Genomic DNA, 20,640 nt, shown 5'->3' on the forward strand with positions numbered 1-20,640 from the left:
GGGGCCGTGGGGCAGGCTGGGCCGTGCCCACAGTGGAGCTCACAGGGACCTGCCGCCTGCCACCATTCAAGCCGATAGCTGTCTCCCCCAGTGGAGGCTGGGAGACAAGGGGAAGGGGCGCCTGAGTGGAGCATGTGACTCTTCAACTCTTGATCTCGGGGTTGTGAGTTTGAGCCCCACGTTCGGTGTAGAGATCACTTAAAAATAAAATCTTAAAAAAAAAGAAGAAGAAGAAGAAGGGAAACAGCCCTGGACCCACATTCCAGCCCAGCCATGTGGCCTCCAGCAGGTCACAGCACCTGTCTGGGCCTCACTGTCGTCAACTGGAAGACACGAAGTGATAACACCATTGTCATCTGGTGACATCAGGCCAGAACTGAATCATGCGCATGTAAAGCCTTTGCGATTGTGAAAGACTGCCCCAAATTGACCCTTTTTGCTGATTTCTAGTAGATTATTTTCTCTTCCTAGGAGCACAGAGTCTGGAGCCAGGCCGCACAGGGTCAAGTCTCAACTCCACCACGTACTGGCTGAGTCCCCAGGGTTCAGATACTGAGCCTGTTTCCTCCTGTGTCAAATGACAACATAAGGGCCTTAGCATAGTGCCTGGCAAACAGCAAGTGCTCAGCAAGTGTTGGCAGCTCTTGAGTCTGAGGAATAACTAAAGACAAACTTGCTCGCTAGCGCCCTCATCCAGTGTAGACACAGCTGAAGAAGGGTGAGGGACTCCTGATCCTCTGAAGCACGCAGCTTCAGACGCAGCAGTTGGCAGGTTTTGGTTCTGTGCTCAAGCACGGATCAAGCTAGACTGGGGATTTGTCTGTCCTTTGACTTTAAAAGTCCAGTTCGATTCAATAGCTGTTTCCCAGCGGTTCCGCGGTACCTGTTTGCTGAGTACCTAACATATGCCAGGCCCCCACCACAGCTCTGCGTGGTGGGTAGCACTGTCCCCATTTGACAGATGAGGAAACTGAGGCTCAGAGAAGTGACGTGACCGCCCCAAGGCCAGGCTGCCCCTTCACAATGCACGGGATGTGGAGCCAGGCCCAGAGGTCTCCCTTGGTGTGGAGCCTGCCAGAAGGCTTGTGAAGGCCTGGGGTATCAGCCCATGTGACTTGCTGCTCTGGTGGGAGGTGGCATTCTCAGAGTGAGGACACCCAACCAGCACACGTCTTATGCAGGAAACCACCTTACCCAGAGGAGAACCAGCAGCCCGAGAGGCTGGGCCATGTCACCTCCTCCGAGAGGTCCTCCTTAGCCAGTCCTGCCACCTCATCCCTGCTCTGGCCCATGGCCCACAGCCCTTTGCTGTGCACCAGAATGATGTGAAGCACCCTACATACATCACTCATTTACTCCTGCCAATGACTTTCTGCCTCTCTGAGCCTGGCTTTCTCACTGGTAAAATGGGGGACATAAGATAAGAACACATACCTTGGGGCACCTGGGTGGCTCAGTCGGTTAAGTGTCCGACTTTGGCTCAGGTCATGATCTCTCGGTTTGTGGGGTCGAGGCCCGCGTCGGGCTCTCTGCTGTTAGGGCAGAGCCTGCTTTAGATTCTCTCTCCCTCTCTTGCTGCCCCTCCCCCACGTGTGTGTGTGTGTGTGTGTGTGTGTGTGTGTGTGTGTGTGCGCGCGCGCGCTCTCTCTCTCTCTCTGTCTCAGAAATAACCATTAAAAAGAAAAAGAATACATATCTCAAGGGTGGGTGTGAAGATCAAATTGGGAAAAAACAAACAAACAAAAACAATGGCAAATGCTTATTTATCACTTACTTCATGCCAGCCTGGTTCAGTGACACACACAACAGACAGGAGGGTCTGGCCTGTCCCTGCCCTTCCCGTCAAGCTTCTGGGACACTTGCCTGCCAAGGACCACAGACCCTCTTTCCCCACCACACCAAGTCCTGAGGGACAGGACCAAACGGAGCACAAAGAGCACTGGAGTAGAAAGAAGCCAGTCCGGGTTTGGCTCCTGGCTGTGCCCTCTGGGCCTCAGGTTCCTCTTGTGCACCGCTCCCCCCCCCCCCGCCCCCCCGCCCAAGGTGGGAGGGGATGATGGAAACGCAGCACTGTTTTGCCTGATGATTCTTATCTTCCTTCCCCAAGTGATAGGCTTGTCTGGACGATGATGTGCAGAAAGGAGGCCAGGGCGGGGGCGGGGCGGGGGGGGGGGCATGGGTGCACCGTCCAGGATGCTCCTGCCACCAGCTCCCCAGGGCGGCAGCAGCCTGGCCTGGCCGTAGGCTCCCCTGGCTGATTCTTCCCTTCTCCCCTGCCCACCCCCACCCCGAGCCCGGGCTCTCCCCCTGCCGGGTTCCTGCTACTTCTGCCCCCACTTGCCCAGCGCTCCCTGACAGCCTCATCAAGGGGCAGCCAGCCTTCTGTCTTCCCAACCCCGCCCCTGGCTGCTTTCCCGGCACTTCCTGAAATCGGGACTCCACCAACTGACAGCCAAGGTGTCTGAACTTGAAAACTGCCCGTGCCAGGGCAGTCCTGGCAGGCGGGGCCGAGGTGCACTCTCACTGCCTGTCCAGGGTGGCTAGCGACGCTGCACCCCAAGTGGTGTGCCCGCCCCTGCTGGCCTCTCCCCTGCACCCTGCCTCCCGAGGGGAATGTGGGCGGTGGTGAGGAGCGCAGACTTGGGAATCAGCCAGGGGTCAAAGCCCAGCCAAGTCCTCACTCTCTGTAACCCTGGGCAGGTCCCTTAATCCCTCCCTATGGTGCAGCTTACTCATCTGTAAAATGGATTTATTAATAAATTGTTAGGGGGGTTAGATGACTTAATAACATCAAGCACTTAGGACAGGACCTCAAACAAAGGAATCACTTAACAAATATCAGCTATTACTATTACTAACATGCTGATTAGCCCGAGGCAGGACTCACACACGGGAAGCCCACAGGTCTGGCCCACAGATGTGAATTATTCGGCCTGCGGTGCAGTACAAGGTTTTGAAATATCAACATTTAGGAGACTTTACATGAAAATCAGTATTTTCAGCTTTCCCCTGGAGCCGAGGAGTGGCTGCCCCCTTGGCACAGGCCACGAGTCTCCGGGACACCACAGCCCTCCCACCCCACCCCTTCCTGGCTCCTCTGCAATGTGGCCCGGGGTCAGCTGCCCCTTGTCATCATGCTAGTGCTCTGTTTTTTGTAACGAAGAGAAAGAGAAGAATTTCTTGTACCCTTGTCTTAGTCAAAAGTGGGAAAATACCGGGGTGCCTGGGTGGCTCACTCGGTTAAGTGTCCGACTTGGGCTCAGGTCATGGTCTCTCGGTTTGTGAGTTCGAGCCCTGCATCGGGCTCTGTGCTGACAGCTCGGAGCCTGGAACCTGCTTCGGATTCTGTGTTTCCCTCTCTCTCTGTGTTTCCCCCCCCCGCCGCTCGTACTCTGTCTTTCTCTCTCTCAAAAAAATAAATAAAATGTTAAAAATTTAAAAAAAAAAAAAGGTGGTAAAATACCTTACGTGAGGCTTAAACAGGTATAAACAGGTATAAAACAAATCTATGGTGACAGACGTTAGAATATAACCGTTGCCTCTGAGGACAGGACTTACTGGAAAGAGGCAGGAGGGAACTTTCTGGGGGAATGGAATGCTCTGGAAATGTCCCGTATCTCAAGCCCACTGTGTTTTCACGGGTGTCTACCTTTGTCAAAACTCATCAAACTGTTTGCTTCCGGTCTGTGCCTTTCACTCTATGAAACTTACACCGTGATAAGAAGAAAAAAGCGAAAACGGAAAGATGGGGCAGGAGGGTCTCATGTTTCAAAGCAAACGGTGAGTGATTCCTTTGTGGTGTAAAGAGAACACCCGTGAATTTAATATACTGAAACACGCCAAAGAAGACACAGCCTAAGGTGCCCCCAGGAAGACAAGTGGGTTCCCCTGCTCATATTGGAGCTGGAGACCTATGGTCTAAGGCCATGACTGATCTTCAAAGAACTGCACACAGACCCGTGACGTGCAACACAGAAGCCAGCAAGCCACATGCGGCACTGAAACTAAAGTCAATTAAAATAAAATTAAAGTAAAAAATTCAATTCCTCATTTGCACCAGCCACGTTTCTTTCTTTTTTCTTTTAATGTTTATTTATTTTTGAGAGGGAGAGAGACAGAGCATGAGCAGGGGAAGGGCAGAGACAGATGGAGACACAGAATCCGAAGCAGGCTCCAGGCTCCGAGCTGTCAGCACAGAGCCCGACGCCGGGCTCGAACTCGGGAGCGGTGAGGTCAGGACCTGAGCTGAAGTTGGACGCTTAACGGACTGAGCCACCCACGTGCCCCTGCACCAGCCACGTTTCAAGGGCTCAACAGCCATGCGTGGTTGATGGACGGACGGCACAGACACGGAACACTTCCCTATCGCAGAAAGTTCTATTGAACAGCACTGGGGTACGCACTAGTTACAAAGCTGCAGTAACTTCCGGATCACCCGCCAGGGTGGGCACCGTGATCACAGCCTCACAGCAAACGACACAGAGTTAGGTGCTCAGTAAACATGAGTTGGATGAACGAATGAAGGCAGAAGAAGCAAACAGTGAGGCCCGGGTTTGAAACCCAGGACTCTGGTCCTTGACGACTGTGGGGCCTCCAGCAAATCTCCCCTGTGAGCCCCTGTGAGCCTTGTGCAGAGACGCTGGCAGAGCACTATCTCCCTCCCAGACCTGGGCACGTAAAACCGGTGTCCTCACGGCCGCTCAGAGGACCAGGGGCCTGCGGGAGAACTGATGTGCCAGCAGGCCCATTCTGGAGTCTAGAACAGGTGGGAGGCGTGGGAGTGATGGGAGGGGCCGCTGGGGGTGTTTCTGTTTGTGAGAGTAGCTTTTGAACCTGGGGGAGGGGGTGGCAGTGATCAAGGAAACAGGCTGGGCCCAACTCTGCGGGCTCAGGAGGGAGGGCTGCTGAGCATAGGGAAAAATCTACGTTAGCCCCCACGCCTGGCTGCCAGAACTCGAGCTGAGAAATAGCATCAGACACCCACCGACACTGCTGTGGTCACGGTGGCTGAGACAGGAGCTGCCTGGATCCCTAGAGAGACTCCACTATCCTCAGGGTGCGGACCCCTATCAGGGCAGGCCAGGATGGGGCCCACCATGGGTTCTGTCGGGAGCAGAGAGGGCTGGCTGGGCCCTGAGCAAGGTGCTGGCCGAGGTCCGTCTTCCCAGCACCCATCTGTCCCCCTCTCCATCCACACGGGAGCTGCCAGAAGTGGGGGATGTCAGTGCCCATCTACCTGTTTGCTTATTCAGCAAATCTTTATTCAGCACCTACTGTGTGCCGGGGAATGAGCTCCGTGCTTCATGCACACCATTGAACAAGACAAAGTCCTTGTCAGGAGCGTGGATTTTAATTGGTGAGACCAACGCTAAACAATGTTGCTAAGAGTTATAATAACAGCGTCTAGCGTTTATTGAGTGCTGTGTGCCAAGCTCTACAAGTGCTAATTTTTAATGCATTTCTTATTTCATCTTAACAAAAATAATAATATGTGTTATTAATGACCCCATTTTATAGGTGACGAAACTGAGGCACAGAGAGGTTATGGCCAAGATCGTGTGGCTCTAAGTGGTGGCACTTGAGATTTGAACACAGGCGATCCGACTCTAGAGTCCCTAACCCTACACAGTATCCTGAATGCCTCACTGCAGAGGCGGTGACCGACTGCCTCGCTGGGTCATAACATACAGCAGGGTGGCGTGGTAGTGAACTCCTGGGGAGGGGTCAGGGAAGGCCTCTGTGAGCAGGTGACATGTAGACTGAAAGCAGAATGACAGGTGTCAGCTGGGAGAAGGGCACTTCAGGCGGAGGGAACAGCAAGAGACAGCACCAAGCATTGTGTGCAAGGAGCATCCTGTCCTATCCTACAGATGAACTAACCGAGGCCCCAAGAGGAAGCCCCCTGAGTAAGCTGAATCAGGGGTACGGCCAGGACCAGAAGCCAGGCCTCTGGACCCTCAGTCCAGTGCTCCTTCCAAAGCCCTGCATGCCTTCGCCATGAATGCTAAGGGCCGTGTAGTGAGGACTGAGCCTGCCTGGGCCTAGAATGGCCAAGGGCAGCTGACGGCCCGTTGCGTCCCTGCATCCAGACCCTCTCCCTTCTAGGTCCGGGGTGTCAGCTCCTGGGCCACCTGCTGCTCAGGACTCCTGTCCACGCTTCCACAGCCAGGGTCGTGCGACACTGGCTGCCGCGCTTTATCTCTCCTCATGGGGGTTCACTCCCCTTAATTCGCTTTTCTCTTCACAGCAACTCCGAGGGGTGGGAGTCAGGATCTCCATGTCATGGGTGGAAACACAGATTTTGAAGTGGGACACATCCAGCTTAGCTGTTCGGGAACTGGGACCCTGAGCCAGTCATGCCACCTCTTGGAGCCTCAGTTTCCCCCTCCACACCATGAAGATAGTAGCAGCTTCCTTGCAGCGTTGACAGGAGTGGCCACTGAGACACTGTGTGGAAAGTGTCACCCGCAGTGGCTGTTCAAACATAAAAGATGGCATTCAAACATCATCGTTGTGCCCACTGACATGAGGATGTTGGGAGCATGGGGACACCTTTCGTTGCACCCCAGGAGCCATTCTGGTCGCTGTCGCCACCAGCTCTGGGGTTCCAGTTCTAGAACAGAGTGTGGCATTCTTTGACCCACTGATGAAAACAACTTGGGGCCGGGAGCTCTGCCTCACCAGCCCAGCCCAGCCCTGCCTCGATGGTGGTGCCCCCTTTGGGGGAGGGGGGGCTGCCGTTCCAGACAGGAAATGGGAAGGGACAGATAAGCCTTTGTGGGCCCAGGGGAGAGGCCCCCGCCCACTTGGGAGCCTGGGCCTGCCGTGAGCATCCTTGTGGGGCAGAGATGTGGGAGAAAGATCTTGGTTCAAAAGAGAGGAGGAGGCTGGCTCACTGGTTTCCCAAGACCCCGATGGGTCACATCCCTTCTGGTTCCTCCCAGAGGGTTCAGAACGGGTGACCTCTAGAAATCTGCCTGCCCCACTCCCGCACAGAACCATCACCCAGCTCCTCCCACCCACATGGGAACCGCCACCCTTCCCCTAGAGTGCGCCTTCTACTTCTCTAACTCCGGGCCTTTGCTTACGTGGTCTCCTCCACCTGGAGAACCCTGTTCCCTGCTCTAGTCACAGAGGCCTCATCTTTTTCTTTTGAGGCACAACCTAAATGGTGTTTCCTTTGCCCCCGGCTGAAGTGCCTCCTTCCTCAGTGGTTTCTTTTTACAAGCGTTTATGAAGGCTCTCAAGACTGACTGGCCTCCTCTCTCCCTATCCTGCCAGGGCCAGAAAGGGGGGCATAATCCGAAGCCTTAGTCCCCTTAGTCTCTCACCCCAGAGACCACTCGTGTAGGATTCCCAGGGGCTGCTGGACTCCTCCCTTGGAGGAATGGAAAAACACTCTCACTGGGGAAAATTCCTTCTGTAAATTGGAGATAAGATGAGGAAAGGTGTCCTGTGGGAAGGGCCAGAAGACCTGAGCTCTGGTGTGTGTTCCAGAATCCCTAGGTCAGGGATGAGGCTGAAGAGGCAGGAGTGAGGCTGTCCAGAGCCTGTCACATGGATGTAGGAAATGCGGCTGGGCAACCCTGGGCGAGCCACTTAGACTCACTGAGCCCCAAACTCCTCGTTTGTAAAATGGGGTTGGTACTCCCTGCCTCCGTTAAATAGAAGGGGAGCCCTTGGCACGTGGGAGGTGCTTGAGCCTGAGGCAAGCAGGGGCCACGGACTGATCCTGCCACCCAGGGCCTCCCCTGTCAGAAACGGCTTTAAAACTCTCCAGTACCTGGGCTGGAAGCCAGAGCTCCTTCATGTTATCGACCTCCTGCCGAGGGCTTAGCCAGACCCAGCTGGAGCCTGTCATTCACTGTTTCTGGAAACTGCAGGACAGGGAGTGCCCAGCAGGAGCCTGGCCCTAGCTCCTGGCTAGCCGGGACCGGAAATGGGCCGGGGGAGCACCCTACCGCCTGTGAGAGAATCCACAGGACCCTCCTGGCTTCCCCTGTTCATCATCCAGCTACGCCGGGGCTCCCACGGGTTGGGCGTGGGCATGTGTCCGTCCCCACTGGGGCGCAAGGCACAGAAGTTCCACAGAAAGAACTCTGGGCCGGAGTCAGGGGTGGTCACCCCTGCTCTGTGGTTAAGAAGATAAACTCTAGAGCTAAACTGCTTGGGTTCAAATTCTGGCTCCGTTGTTTACCCACGACACAACTTTGAGCAAGTTACTCAACCTCTCTGTGCCTCCATTTTCTCACCTGTAAATTGGGGAAATAACAGTACCTACCTCACTGGGTTGTTAGGAGGATGAAATTTGTTCTTTGTGAAGTGCTCACAACGGTGCCTGATACACAGTACCGGACTGGTTAGCTGCATGGATGGATTGATGGATTGATGGATGGATGGATGCACGGATGGGTGGATGGATGGATCAATGCATCCAAGCTCTGCACATGAGGCCCTTTAACATCTGCCCAGGCATCATCATCTGCCACCCCCTAGACAGGTCATGATCACGTCTTTCCCCCAAGCTTCCTTTGCCTGGCAAAACCTTGCCACTGCTGTTTGTCTCCCAAAACCCCTCCAACACCTAGTTCAAACGTCACCTCCTCTGTGAAGCCTCCTTGGTCAAGACCCTCAGCCTTGTAAGTGACAGAAATCCAGAAAGAACTGGGTTTTGTATCAAAGCAAACACCTTGACTTGCACTGCCTGAAAAGGAGGGAGGCTCGTGCCTGAGACAGGAAGAGACCCAGGAGCTCAGATGATGCTGGTGGGTTCTCTCCCCTCCCCCCCCTCCCCTTGGTGTGTTACCCTCATTCTCACCTCCTGAGTTGAGATCGGGCAGGCTCACCCGATCTCTCCTCTAGAGAAGAGAACCCTCTTCTAGAACCTCTCTTCTAGAGAAGAGAACCCTTCTCTCTCCCTGTGTTGAAACACAGTCCTAGGGAACAAGTCTGATTGGCCAGGCCTGGCTCATGTGTCCTCCTGGTGAAGAAGCAAGAGGCAAGGCCCTATGATTGGCACTGACTACTCCCAAAGGGGCCGCCGTTAGCAGGAGGAGAGGGAAGAGCAGCTAGACAGACACCATCTGTGGCCATCGTGGCCCTGGCACCCTGGCTCTGCAAATTCCTTGCCCTGTGCTCCCATGGCACCCTGCACACCCCCACCAGATCCCACCATGGTCTGGGTACTGGGTACGTGGGATGACCTGGGACTGGGTACGTGGCTGTCCCACCCGCTGGACCAGGCAGTCTTAAAGGGCCACGGCTCTAGTTACCCTGGCCTCCCGGCATTCAGCTCTGCCCCCTTGAAGGTAAACCGCTTTCAACAAAAGAGGAAGATGAGGGTCATCTGGGTGGCTCAGTTGGTCGAGCATCCGACTTGAGCCCAGGTGGTCTGTGGGTCCGAGCCCCGCGTCGGACTCTGTGCTGACGGCTCAGAACCTGGAGCCTGCTTCGGATTCTGTGTCTCCCCCTCTCTCTGCCCCTAACCCGCTCACACTCTCTCTCTCAAAAATAAATAAACACTAAAAAAAAAAAAAAAAAAAAAAAAAATGAGGAAGAAAAGACACAAGGAGAAGAGGCAGTTGCCCACAGGGCCAACCAGGATCTTTTGATCCCACCCGGATCCTCTGCCTGCAATCGTCTAAATCATCTTTTAAAAAAAAAAAAAAAAAAAAAAAAAACCTGTGACAAGGACACTGGAACCCATCCCTCAGGAAGCTGGCGCACCCGTGGGAAAGGACTCCAGCTTTGCGGTGAGTTGGACCGATGTTCCAACCAGCTTCTTGCGAAGACACACGATACTATGGTCAAGCGGGTGGTTGTGAGGAGTAAGAGAACGTGGACCAAGTGTGCGGCGTGCGGTAGGGCCTGGAGGGATGGGGGCCACGGCTTTCAGAGTGGGGCTCCCTGCCCCTCTCAGGGCCACAGTGGGCGGCCGGCTGCCCGCCTGCAGGACCCAGAGGGTCACAAGCCCGGCAGCTCCCCTCACCGCACGTGCAGGGGCGTTCCCGGCGCCCATCTGCGCCTCCGTTCGGCAGGCCCATACGACACGGGCTTCTGGGGCAAGCCAGCATCGCCAGGTGGCGCGGCCCTTTCCCTGTACGTCGTCACCCTCACGGGGAGGCAGGACGGCATGGCAGCAGGAGAGCGGTGGACTCGGGACCCAGGAGGCCCGGGGTTCGGATCCCAGCTCTGCCTCCTCCTACGTGTCTGACCTGGGCAAGTGGCACGACCACCCTGTGCCTCAGTTTATCAGGAGAACGGGACACCAAGAACACCGCTCTCACGTGTGGCAGGAGAAAGAGCGAAAGCCCCAGGCACTCGGTACTGCTCTTTGCTGGATTCTGGCGCACATCCGTGGGGTGGGTGCCACCACTGGCAGAGCCAAGGCCAGACGCCAAGCCTGTCTGCCGCTGAACCCCCTGTCGTTTTCCCTCCGCCGCTCTGCCCCCCGCTATTCCCTCCCGGACTTTGAAATCCTGTCTCAGCAGGAAGTGCTGGTCCCCACCTGCCACACTGCCCAGGCCTCGTGGGAGGGTGACGCCCCCACGCAGCCCCGGCCAATCAGGGTGGACTCTTGCCAAACCAGATGCTACCGAGCTGGCGTTGCCTCAGTGACCAGGAATGTCCGCCTCACAAAGCCCACCCCAGGCTCGGCCTCGCATCTGGTCCCCATTACCCCCCCTCACCACACATGTGTCGTGCTTGCCCGGGAGGCTGGGGGGAGCCTGGGAGGAAATGCCGAGCAGGGAGAGGAGGCCCGACTCCTGCTGACGGTGGGGGGAGCAGGGGCTGTACTGGCTCAAGAGGACACATGCTGCCCCATCTGCAGCCTTGGCCCAGAGTGGTCCCCAGGCGCAGAGCGGAGCCGAGGAGGGGGCGGAGAACCAGAGACAGGGACACGACAGGAAAGGGAGCGGAGGGGTGACTAAAGGGCGGGAAGGCGCAGGCCACGATTCCGCGGCACAAGCTCTCCCCCCCCATCTAGCAGTGGGAAGAGCAAAGGTTGTGGACCCCTGTGACTTACTGCTGCGTGATCCTGGGAGGGTGGCTTCACCTCTCTGAGCATGTTTCCTCACCTACCCAACGGGGATGCAAACCTACTTTGTGGGGCTGGCTGGTAAGAAATAAGGAGATAACTCACAAAAAGACAAAGGCACACAGGAATTCGAGTTCTACCACCTTCTAAGGGCACGGGCACAGCAGCGTTCTGGCTCCTGGAGAGGCAGTATGGGTGGCCAGAATGACCCCAGGGTTCCACCTGAGTGTGACCTGTGTCATGCAGGTGGCGGCAGTGAAGGCCCCGCTGCTGCGAACGAGTAACAGCAGCCACAGCAGCAGCCACGAACACCACTTCGTGAGCAAGGACTTCATTCCAAGGTCCTGTGCCAACTACTACCCCGCATGACAGGCGAGACGTGGAGACACAGAGAGGTTAAGTAACCAGGCCCAGGCCACACAGCCGGCGAGAGGCCATCATTCAAACCCAGGTCTACCCAGCTCTTAGGCACCGCAGGATCCTGCGGCACAGCGTGGGAATCCTGGCCCGGGAGGCGTCCCTGCCTGGGGCAGTCACCAGCACCCAGCGGCATTCCCAAACCCCCTCCTGGGCCCCCCGAACTCCTGGCTCCATAGTTGTCCAGCCCAGCTCCTCCTCCTCCTCACCCTAGGGCTTGGCTCCTGGTCAGCCAGCCCAGGAGCCAATTTGCAACTGCACAATTAACAATTGGGAACGTTTCTTCTCTTCCAGGGGAGAGAACAGCACAAGCCTTGGTGACAGGGATGCAGCGGGACCACCCCCAGGACCCTTGAGGTCTGTCCTTCATCCCTGCCAGGCTGGGGACACCCCTTTCCTGACCCAGTCCAGCCAGGAAATCAAGTGTGAGGCACCCCTCTCTGTCGTGTGTTCCTTTCCCATCTGACTCTTACCCTCCACCCCCACCAGGAAGACTTCTCGAATGCGCCAGCCCATAGTCTTGGCGTGCTCCTCTGACCCAGGCATCACTGGTTCTCAATTTGTCTATTTAGTCAGCACCGGGCCTGCACCAACTTCACAGGGTCATGTATCTCTATCAAACTGACTAGCATTTGTTTGTTTGTAAGACACCCTTCTCAACACCAAGTCTAATACAGGACATACAGAGGTTGCCTGACCCATAACTTACTTCTTAGCTTGGAGAACTCTTACTCACCCTTCAGAACCCAGACCAAATGTCATCTCCTCCATGAAGTCGTCCTCTGTGTCCTAAGCTGTCCCAACTGTGTGCACCTTTAGTGATCTGTATGTATCTCTAGTTAAAATACCCTCCCCCCCCCCGCCACACTGTAATTAATAACAACCTTGTGGGCACTGTGCTAAGGTTGTTATACTCAATTCTAAAACTATCAATAGCTCTGCAAGAGAGAGTCACTATCCCTATTTAACAGATGGAGATGATAAAGCTCAGAGAGCTTGACAGACTTACCTAATGTCACACAGCTAGTAAGTGGCAAGCCCGGGATTTGAAGGCAGTTCTGCTCATGCTCCAGGCAGATCAGGCTGCCTCCTGCGTGATGGGGCTCTCCCACCACACGCATCTGGATCCTAAGCCTAGCACGGTCCCAACCTTTGCAGTTCCCCCGTGGATCGGCCCCAGACGGGAGGTGCCACTCACCACCAACCCCATGGTGGCATTCAGACCAAAGTGACAATCAGCTGGCCCTGCCTCACTCGACCAGCCTCCAGGATGACTTCGAAAGCCCTAAACATTTGTATCCAGGTGACTAGCCATTAGAAGCAGCTCCTGTTTGCTCTGTATTCCTGGCCTCTGAGAATATGCTCTCTGTGTACATGGGCAGCCCCAGGGGAGAACTAGGCTGGGGAAAGAGTACAGGCTCTGGAGTTGGCCAACTTGGGAACGGGCTGTGGCACTATGGGGACTCCACCTCTTCAAAGCCTTCGTCAGCTCAGCTGTCAAATGGAAGAAGCCCTCCTCACATCCTCAGAGCGGGCTATTGAGATCATCACCACGTCTCACACTGGCCACACGTCCACTCATTCACTCGACAGATCGTGACTGCACACCTACTATGTGCCAGGCACTGTTCATGGTGCTGTTCACAGCAGCAAACGAAACAGAGTTCTTAAGAGGCCTTTAATTTTCAGAGCAGGGCCCCCTTCAGATTGTTGGCCAATTCTCTCAGCAAAGAGTCCTATGATATGGGGGGCTTATCTGATCTTGTCCCACTCCTTAACATCAATAACCCATATACACCTTGGAAACTCTCCTGTGGTCACCAAGAGACATGGACAAGGAAGCCCCACAGCATCGTCGAAATAGTGAACCAGAGGGGTGCCTGGGCGGCTCAGTCAGTGAAGTATCCAACTTCAGCTCAGGTCATGACCAGGCAGTTTGTGGGTTCGAGTCCCGCATCGGGCTCTGTGCTGATAGCGTCGAGCCTAGAGCCTGCTTTGGATTTTGTGTCTCCGTCTCTCTGCCCCTCCCCACTTGTGTGCTCTCTCTCTCTCTCAAAAATAGATAAATAAACATTAAAGAAAAAGAAAAGAAGTAGTGAGTGAGAAACAACCCCCACGGTTGTCTAGAGCAGCCCGGATAAGCCCTGGCAGGTGCACGCAGTGGAATACTAGTCAGCACTGAACGCGAACTGCACACAAACACAGACAGAAGAGGGAAGAGCCAGCTGCAGAAGGAAACACAGCTTCCTGCTAACGATGCAAAGTTTTAAAGCACGTGAGCAATACTGTGTACCATTTGGGGAGGCAGAAACATCCAGTCAAGGTAGCAAGGCAGTCGTTCACAGAAGTAGTTTCTTCTAGAAGACAGGGTGGTAGGGAATGGGATCAGGTAGGCACATGTTGGGGGATTAAACTGCATTTGGAATGTTTTATTTCTTAAACTGGATGGTTGGTTGGCCAATGTTTGTTTTTACTGAACGCTGTGCTTTTCATGTGTCTGAAATACTGTGTCACACACCAAAAGAAGGCATGGGGCTTTGGAGACAGGCAGACTGGGATTCAAAGCCAGACCAGTGCTTTGCTGTTATATGAGCTCAGTTTCCTCCTCTGTGAAGTGGGGATCGTAACAGCTCCCAGGACTCTTCTGAGAAGAGTTGTGTTTGTTGAGGTTGTGTTTGTAAAGGGCCTGTGCACAGTAGGGCGGCCTGGCACATGACAGCCGCTATTGTTCTTGCTGGCGGGGGTGGGGGTGGGGGTATCTCCTAAAATGAACAGGCAGAGAAGAAGCATCAGTCCACAGGCTTCCGACTGGGGGCGGGGGGCGGGGGGGAGGGTTTACTTGTCTCGAGGCCAGAGCGGCCTTCAGTGATTCTTAACTGGTGACGCATCTGGGGCTCTGGGGATTGGCCAACCTTGATCCCTTGACCAGGATACGTACAGTCACAGGCCTGGGCTGGCTGGACTCCCTCTAACTTCCCACTCTCTTCTCAGACTGTTCCTGGGCTTCTGGGGACCCCTCCCTTTTGTGAGCTGGGCAGGAAAGCTGGCCTCCTCCCTGCCCAGTCCTCCCCAGCCACTCCTGAGACCCCGCTCATCATTCTCAAGGAGGAGTCTTAGCCACCTTGTACCCAAATAAATCCTCTGGAGTAACTCTCACAGGTCCCAGGTATCAGCAGGTACGGCCCAGAGCATGGAGCCCAGGCGTCTGTCTCCTGGTTCAAATCCAGGCTCGGAATGTAACCTCAAACTGTAACTCAGGGCCGCCGTGCCACCTCCTTCTATGAGTGGGGATGGAGGATACCTGCGGACAGGGTCTGCGTCCCAAAGGTGCAGCTCAAAGGCGTCCGGTGGCACATCCCAGGTGTCCAGACACATATTTAAAGATTTATGTATTTAAACGATTCCTCCCGATTTTGGTACAACCTAAGATGGCAGTCCTGTTGGGACTCCAAGATGAAGTAGGGTGAGGGGACACGTGTAGGGGGCAGGGCAGGACCTGGGCAGAAAGCGGCAGGAAGACAGGAGCAAGGATCCTTCACACAGGCCCTCAGGCACGCGAACCCAGTGAGGCTACCCTGCCGGCACACGTGAAAGAGTTTATCGTAGTTCCCGAGAGTCCAGGGACATTTCTGGGGCCCAAGAGGGCAGCCAAAGGGGGGGGGGGGGCGAGTGGCTGTGACATTTTATTTGAGATTGTGATGCATCTGGATAACACACTGACTTCATCCCCGCTGCGTCCTAACCCGGTCCCACCCTCGTTAATAAAGAGCAGCCCGGGGCGCCTGGGTGGCTCAGTCGGTTAAGTGTCCGACTTCAGCTCAGGTCATGATCTCACGGGTTGTGGGTTCGAGCCCCGTGTCGGGCTCTGTGCTGACAGCTCAGAGCCTGGAGCCTGTTTTGGATTCTGTGTCTCCCTCTCTCTCTGACCCTCCCCCATTCATGTTCTGTCTCTCTCTGTCTCCAAATAAATATTTAAAAAATTTTTAAAAAAATAAAGAGCAGCCTGGACTAGGGGTATCCTCCCTGCAGACTTGGAAACAGAGACTCTGTCTCAGCCACTCAGTGAATCTTTGGGAGCCAACCTCTCCCTTCTGTGGGCTTCCATTTCTCCATCTGCAAAATGGATGGATGATATCTAAGTTCTCCCCAATCTATCAGACCTGCTCCACATGCCTGCATAACTAGAACCGGCAAAATCCCCTTCCCTGGGTGATGTGGCCAGTCCCCCCATGGCCTCTTCCACCCGGCCAGTCCCACACACCGTGATGTGCTCAAAAGTCAATGAAGGAGGTAATTACAGCTACCAGATGGACGCGTCTCCGTGGGAAAGTGAATCAGGATCCTAACAGTGTGCGTGGAAAGCGTGCCCCCAGCAGAGGCGGCTGCACGGGGAATACTGCCCATGCTACGCTTTCACACCCCTTCTCGGCCCATCAGATTTTGCAGGCTTTGACGGAGCTGAGCCCATACAACTCCAGGGTCTCAGTTTCCTCATCAGCTAAGTACAAATAATAAGACAGACCAAACAGGGGTGTTGTGAAGATGTGATAAGATGTGTGTAAATGAGCCGGCACATACTAGGTGCTCAATAAATGCTGGCTGCATGCTGCCTCTCCGTCTGTCCAGCACGGTACCCCTGGCACCAGGCTGGCACCAGGAGATCCTGGTTGCTGGTTCCCCGGCTTGCTCAGCCCCCCACCAGGCCAACAAGCAGTCCGGATGTTTACACTGGCCAGTCGGGGCCCCCTGCCTGCCTGGAACAGGCTGAATAAACACCCACAGTCACACGGCTCCTGCCTCCAGCTTCCCGCAGACCGCTTGCCTCCCAGGCTGGTCTTCATTCCTCAGGCCTCCACCCTACTCCAGATCCTCTGTTTATAGATTCTCCCCATGAATTGTGTTTGGGACTTGCTGCGTCCAGCTGCTACCTGGCAAGATACCCCAAGCCAGTCCACAGCTGTCTCTAGAGCCGGGGCGAAGTGAGAGAACACTCAGGGAAGCTCGGGCTTCCTCCTGGCTCGGGCACGTCACCCCACTTCTCAGAGGCTCGGTTTCCTATAAAGTGGGGACAACAGGGACAGTGAAAATTAAACGGGGTAGTGTGAGGAAGGCACAAAGCACAGTGCCTGGCTCATGGAAGGTACTGAAAAACTAAGCTCTTAAAAAATGATTACTGGGGGCGCCTGGGTGGCTCAGTCGGTTAAGCGGCCGACTTCGGCTCAGGTCACGATCTCGCGGTCCGTGAGTTCGAGCCCCGCGTCGGGCTCTGTGCTGACAGCTCAGAGCCTGGAGCCTGTTTCAGATTCTGTGTCTCCCTCTCTCTGACCCTCCCCCGTTCATGCTCTGTCTCTCTCTGTCTCAAAAATAAATAAACGTTAAAAACAATTAAAAAAGAAAAGAAAAGAAAAAAATGATTACTGTCTTACGGGTAATTCAGGAATTTAGCTAGAAAGTCAGTGGGCCCCGAGAGCACGTCTTAAAAATAAATAATAGGAAATTCCTGGCCAGATCGTGCCAAGCACTTTCCATGCATGATCTCATCACGTCACACAGCAACCCTAGGAGATAGGGTGCATTAGTCCCATTTCTCAGGTGGAGAACTGAGGCTCAGAGAGGTTGAGTCACGTATACGGGGTCACACAGCCCCCTGGCAGCTGGAGGAAGTGTGTGCCGATCCACAGCTTGTGCCCTTGACCTCCACACTCGCCCATGTCCCTGCAGGAACCTCACTGGTGTCTTCCCTCCACCCCTCCACCATTGTGGGGACGCTTCTTCCTGAGGTCCCAGCCTCCTCTAGGCCACGGGAGTAGTGGGAGCTGCCAGCGGCCCGGGGCTCAGCTGTGCTGCCACCACTACCCCAATGTCTGGGGCAGATCGCAGGCAACGTTCTTCTCCTGCCCTGGGTCAGAGGGCACAGGGGCCTGCTGCTGCTGTGGGCCTCCCGGTTTGGAGAAGGGGAAGAAGGCTTGGAGAAGCCCTCGGCGATGCATCACCTGTCCCGTGCCAGGTTCCGGCAGGCATTTTCGTGACCATCCTGTGCAGGAGGTATTATTATCCTCACTTTATAAAGGAGGAAACCAAGGTTCTGAGAGGTGATATCACTTGCCCGGTGGCGTCCCACAGCCAATCAGTGACAGAGCTGGGGACTCAAACCCAGGCCACTCTGACTCACCAGGCTGCCCCTGTCTCCTGAGAGAGATAAGACACGACACAAACAACCTAACACAAACCAGAAATCGATAAGGACCTTCAGGGAAGGCCAGATAACAGGCTGGGACATTTACAGAGAGGGGCTCGGCCTTCCTGGGGAAGTCTTTGTGTGAGTAACACAAGAGGAATCCCTCATGGGAGACACAAGTCCCGGGGGCGCCAGCAGCCCTGCCCACGAAGGGGGTCTGTTAGGGATCTATGCCTGGGCAGACAGGGCTGACCACGGGAGATATCCTTCCCTGTGGCCAGTCAGTGCCTTCAACAGTAATCGACACTTAATGAGCACCTACTGTATACTGGGCCAGGCACCGGGCTTTTCTTATTCTGTTTTCCTAGAAATCCTGTCACGCGGGAAGCATTATCTTCATTTTAGAGAAAGAGAAACTGAGGCTCAGAGAGGGAAGGGCGCTTCCTCAAGACCATTCTGCTCAAAAGGGGTAGATCCGCCTGATTCCCGAGTCCGAATGGAACAGAGCTGTGTCCCTGGCTAGCTCTCCTTGGTCTGGACCTGTGTCCCCGCCTCCCTGAGGCTCCCAGGGCACTTCCCCAGGCTCACTGACCACTGCCCCCACATGGCTCACCTGCGCAACCGGACAACTTCTGAGATGGGTATCGTATCTCCATTTACAGATGAGGAAACCAAGGCTCAGAGCGAAGTCTCACGGTGGCTTCGAGGGAGACGGGCTGGGGGCAGGGGTATGTGGGGGTGAAGCCACAAGACCCCACACCCTCGCTGAGCTGAGAAATGCTCCCCTCTGTAAGGGTTAGGGACAGGTCAGTGCTGCCCACTTCTGGCCTCCTAACAGACGTTTCCTTTCCATGACTGCGGGCACCCTGTGGGGAATTCGGTGGTCCTCTGCCTGGCAGAAGCCAGGGGATCCTGGCGGCACGGGTGCCATGGAAACACCAGAGGACGCTGTGAGGGCAGAAGGCCAGTCAGCTTCTCTCACCAGGCCAGGGCACAAGGCAGGCCAAGGGCTCAAAGTGGGGCTATGCCAGGGACCTTCCTCCCATGCGCCCCATTCCAAGGCTCCAGACCCCGCGACAAAAATGACAGTGCGAACTGTCGGCACACAAGACCGGGAGGTGGTGCTGTTGAGCCCTGGGAGTGAGGCTGGCCTAAACAGCCGGGTAGGCGAGGAGACGGTGAGCCAGCTAGAGACGGTGAGGAGAATCAGAGGAAGGACAGACAGAGGGACAGCCAGAGAACAGAGTCAGGAAGGACAAGGGGGCTCAGAGTCGGCCAACACTTCCTGAGCCTGCAGGCCATGGCTGGTGTCAAGCTAGCACTTCGGCACACCAGTTTTGTCACCTGAGCCTCTGCACTGTCCCACCCCACAAAAGATAAGGACAGCTCCCGAGACGGAGGGGAGTGAGGTCAGAGATGCAGGTGATGGGCCCAGGCCAGGGCACAAGGTCAGGGGTGAGAGAGGGACAGAGAAGAATGAGGGCACTGGGGTGCAAGCAAATACAAGAGAGCTGTCTAGGTGGACGGGACGGTGGTGGACCCAAGACTTCAAGGTCCCCAGAGCCTGGGCCCAGGCCGAGGGTGGCAGAAATCCTCCCTCATCCACGGGCCAGTGGCTCCTCTTGCCAGCAGCCAGTCAGCGGGGCTCGTCTCTGTCCTTCTAAGCTTCGTATAGAATGAAAAGAACACTGCTCTACAAGTCCTGAGTTCAAATCTCATCCCTGATACTCACTTGCTGTGTGACCTTTGGTAAAGCATCTGCCTTCTCTGGGCCTTTTCTTTAAGACAGAAGCACAAGTTCAAATCCTACTGCTAATGAGATGTGTGATCTTGGGCAAATCACTTAACCTGTTTCTGACCCTCGATTTCCTCGTCTGTAAAATGGGTCTATTAATGGTACCTATATCTGACAAGACTAAATGAAAGTATGTAGGTTAAGCACGTAGCCCATACGAAACCCTCGATATTAGCTGGTATTAAGGTTACCGTACCTTTTATTGGATTATCAGCGGGCCTCAATCTGAGGCAGTTCTGCCCCTCTGAGGAGTTTCGGTATATACATGGCAGCATTTTTGGTTGTTAGATGACTGGGGAGTACGAGCATTTAATCCCAGGGGCCACAGTTGTTAAATTCCCGCAGTGTGTGCAACAGTCTTGCAAAATAACACAAACTGCTTCTCTCAAAATGCCAACAGCACCTGCATTAAGAAACACTGGCTGCTGGGGCACCTGGGTGGCTCGGTCAGGTAAGCCTCCGACTTCGGCTCAGGTCGTGATCGCGCAGTTCACGAGTTCGAGCCCCGCATAGGGCTCAGGGTGGTCAGCATGGAGCCTGCTTCAGATCCTCTGTCTCTCTTTCTCTCTCTCTCTCTGTCCCTCCCCTGCTCATGCTCCCCTCTCTCTCTCAAAAATAAATAAACATTTAAAAAAAGTTTTTAAAAAAGAAACACTGGTTGCTAATCCCAGTGTCCTTGATCTCCAACGATCTCCAACAGGGGGCAGTGCAGGATGGTGGGTCTCTGAGTTACACAGACCAGTTTTCAATCCATTTCTGCTACCAACAAGCTACGGGAACCTGGAGATATCACGTCATCTCTTTGGGCCTCAGTTTCCTCATCCGTGAAAAGCAGACACTGATTTGTGCCTTGTATGTCTGCCTGTGGCTTAAACAGGGTAACAATGACAGAGCATCTACAGCAGGGTCCTTGGGAAATGCGGTCATTGCTAGCACAGAGCAAGCGGACAGGTGGCCGGGGCGGGGCGGACGCGTGAGTTATCAGAACCACCTTTCCACACCAGCTGGCTTTCCCATAGCTCACTGGTCCGTGCAGCACTCTGGGAGAAACAGGCCGTCGGGATCCCAGGGTCTTGTTGGTTAGAGCAGGAGGCAGGTCTGGTTGGGCTCCTGAGACCCACCTGGCTCCTGAGACAGGAGGGAAGAAGGGAAGAGCCAGGAAGAGCCCTGAGCAAAGAGGACAGCTGAGCTGTGAACGAGGGCCTTTTAATG

At 55.0% G+C, this 20,640-nt stretch overlaps 2 protein-coding genes across 6 annotated transcripts in view; one reads left to right on the forward strand and one right to left on the reverse strand.

Moving 5' to 3' along the window:
• ECE1 (endothelin converting enzyme 1) overlaps positions 1-20,640 on the reverse strand; it is a 112,005-nt gene that overhangs the window by 70,487 nt on the left and 20,878 nt on the right. The gene's annotated exons all lie outside the window — the stretch shown is intronic.
• Positions 9,530-13,394, forward strand: LOC122241542. Of its 5 annotated transcripts, none has more exons than XR_006221767.1 (5): positions 9,530-10,775; positions 10,988-11,119; positions 11,285-11,433; positions 11,750-11,880; positions 12,614-13,394. XR_006221767.1 is itself a non-coding variant. In XM_042998073.1 (4 exons), the coding sequence occupies exons 1-3, from the start codon at positions 9,876-9,878 to the stop codon at positions 11,405-11,407; spliced, it is 1,155 nt and encodes a 384-aa protein (XP_042854007.1). In that variant the 5' UTR covers positions 9,530-9,875; the 3' UTR covers positions 11,408-11,433; positions 11,750-12,593. The 5 variants fall into 5 exon arrangements, 3 of the variants coding, with proteins under 3 accessions (XP_042854007.1, XP_042854008.1, XP_042854009.1); XR_006221768.1 differs by having other exon boundaries at positions 11,750-11,812; XM_042998073.1 differs by lacking the exon at positions 12,614-13,394 and having other exon boundaries at positions 11,750-12,593.

The sequence above is a fragment of the Panthera tigris genome, chromosome C1 (genome assembly GCF_018350195.1).
Source record: "Panthera tigris isolate Pti1 chromosome C1, P.tigris_Pti1_mat1.1, whole genome shotgun sequence".
Classification (NCBI taxonomy): domain Eukaryota; kingdom Metazoa; phylum Chordata; class Mammalia; order Carnivora; family Felidae; genus Panthera; species Panthera tigris.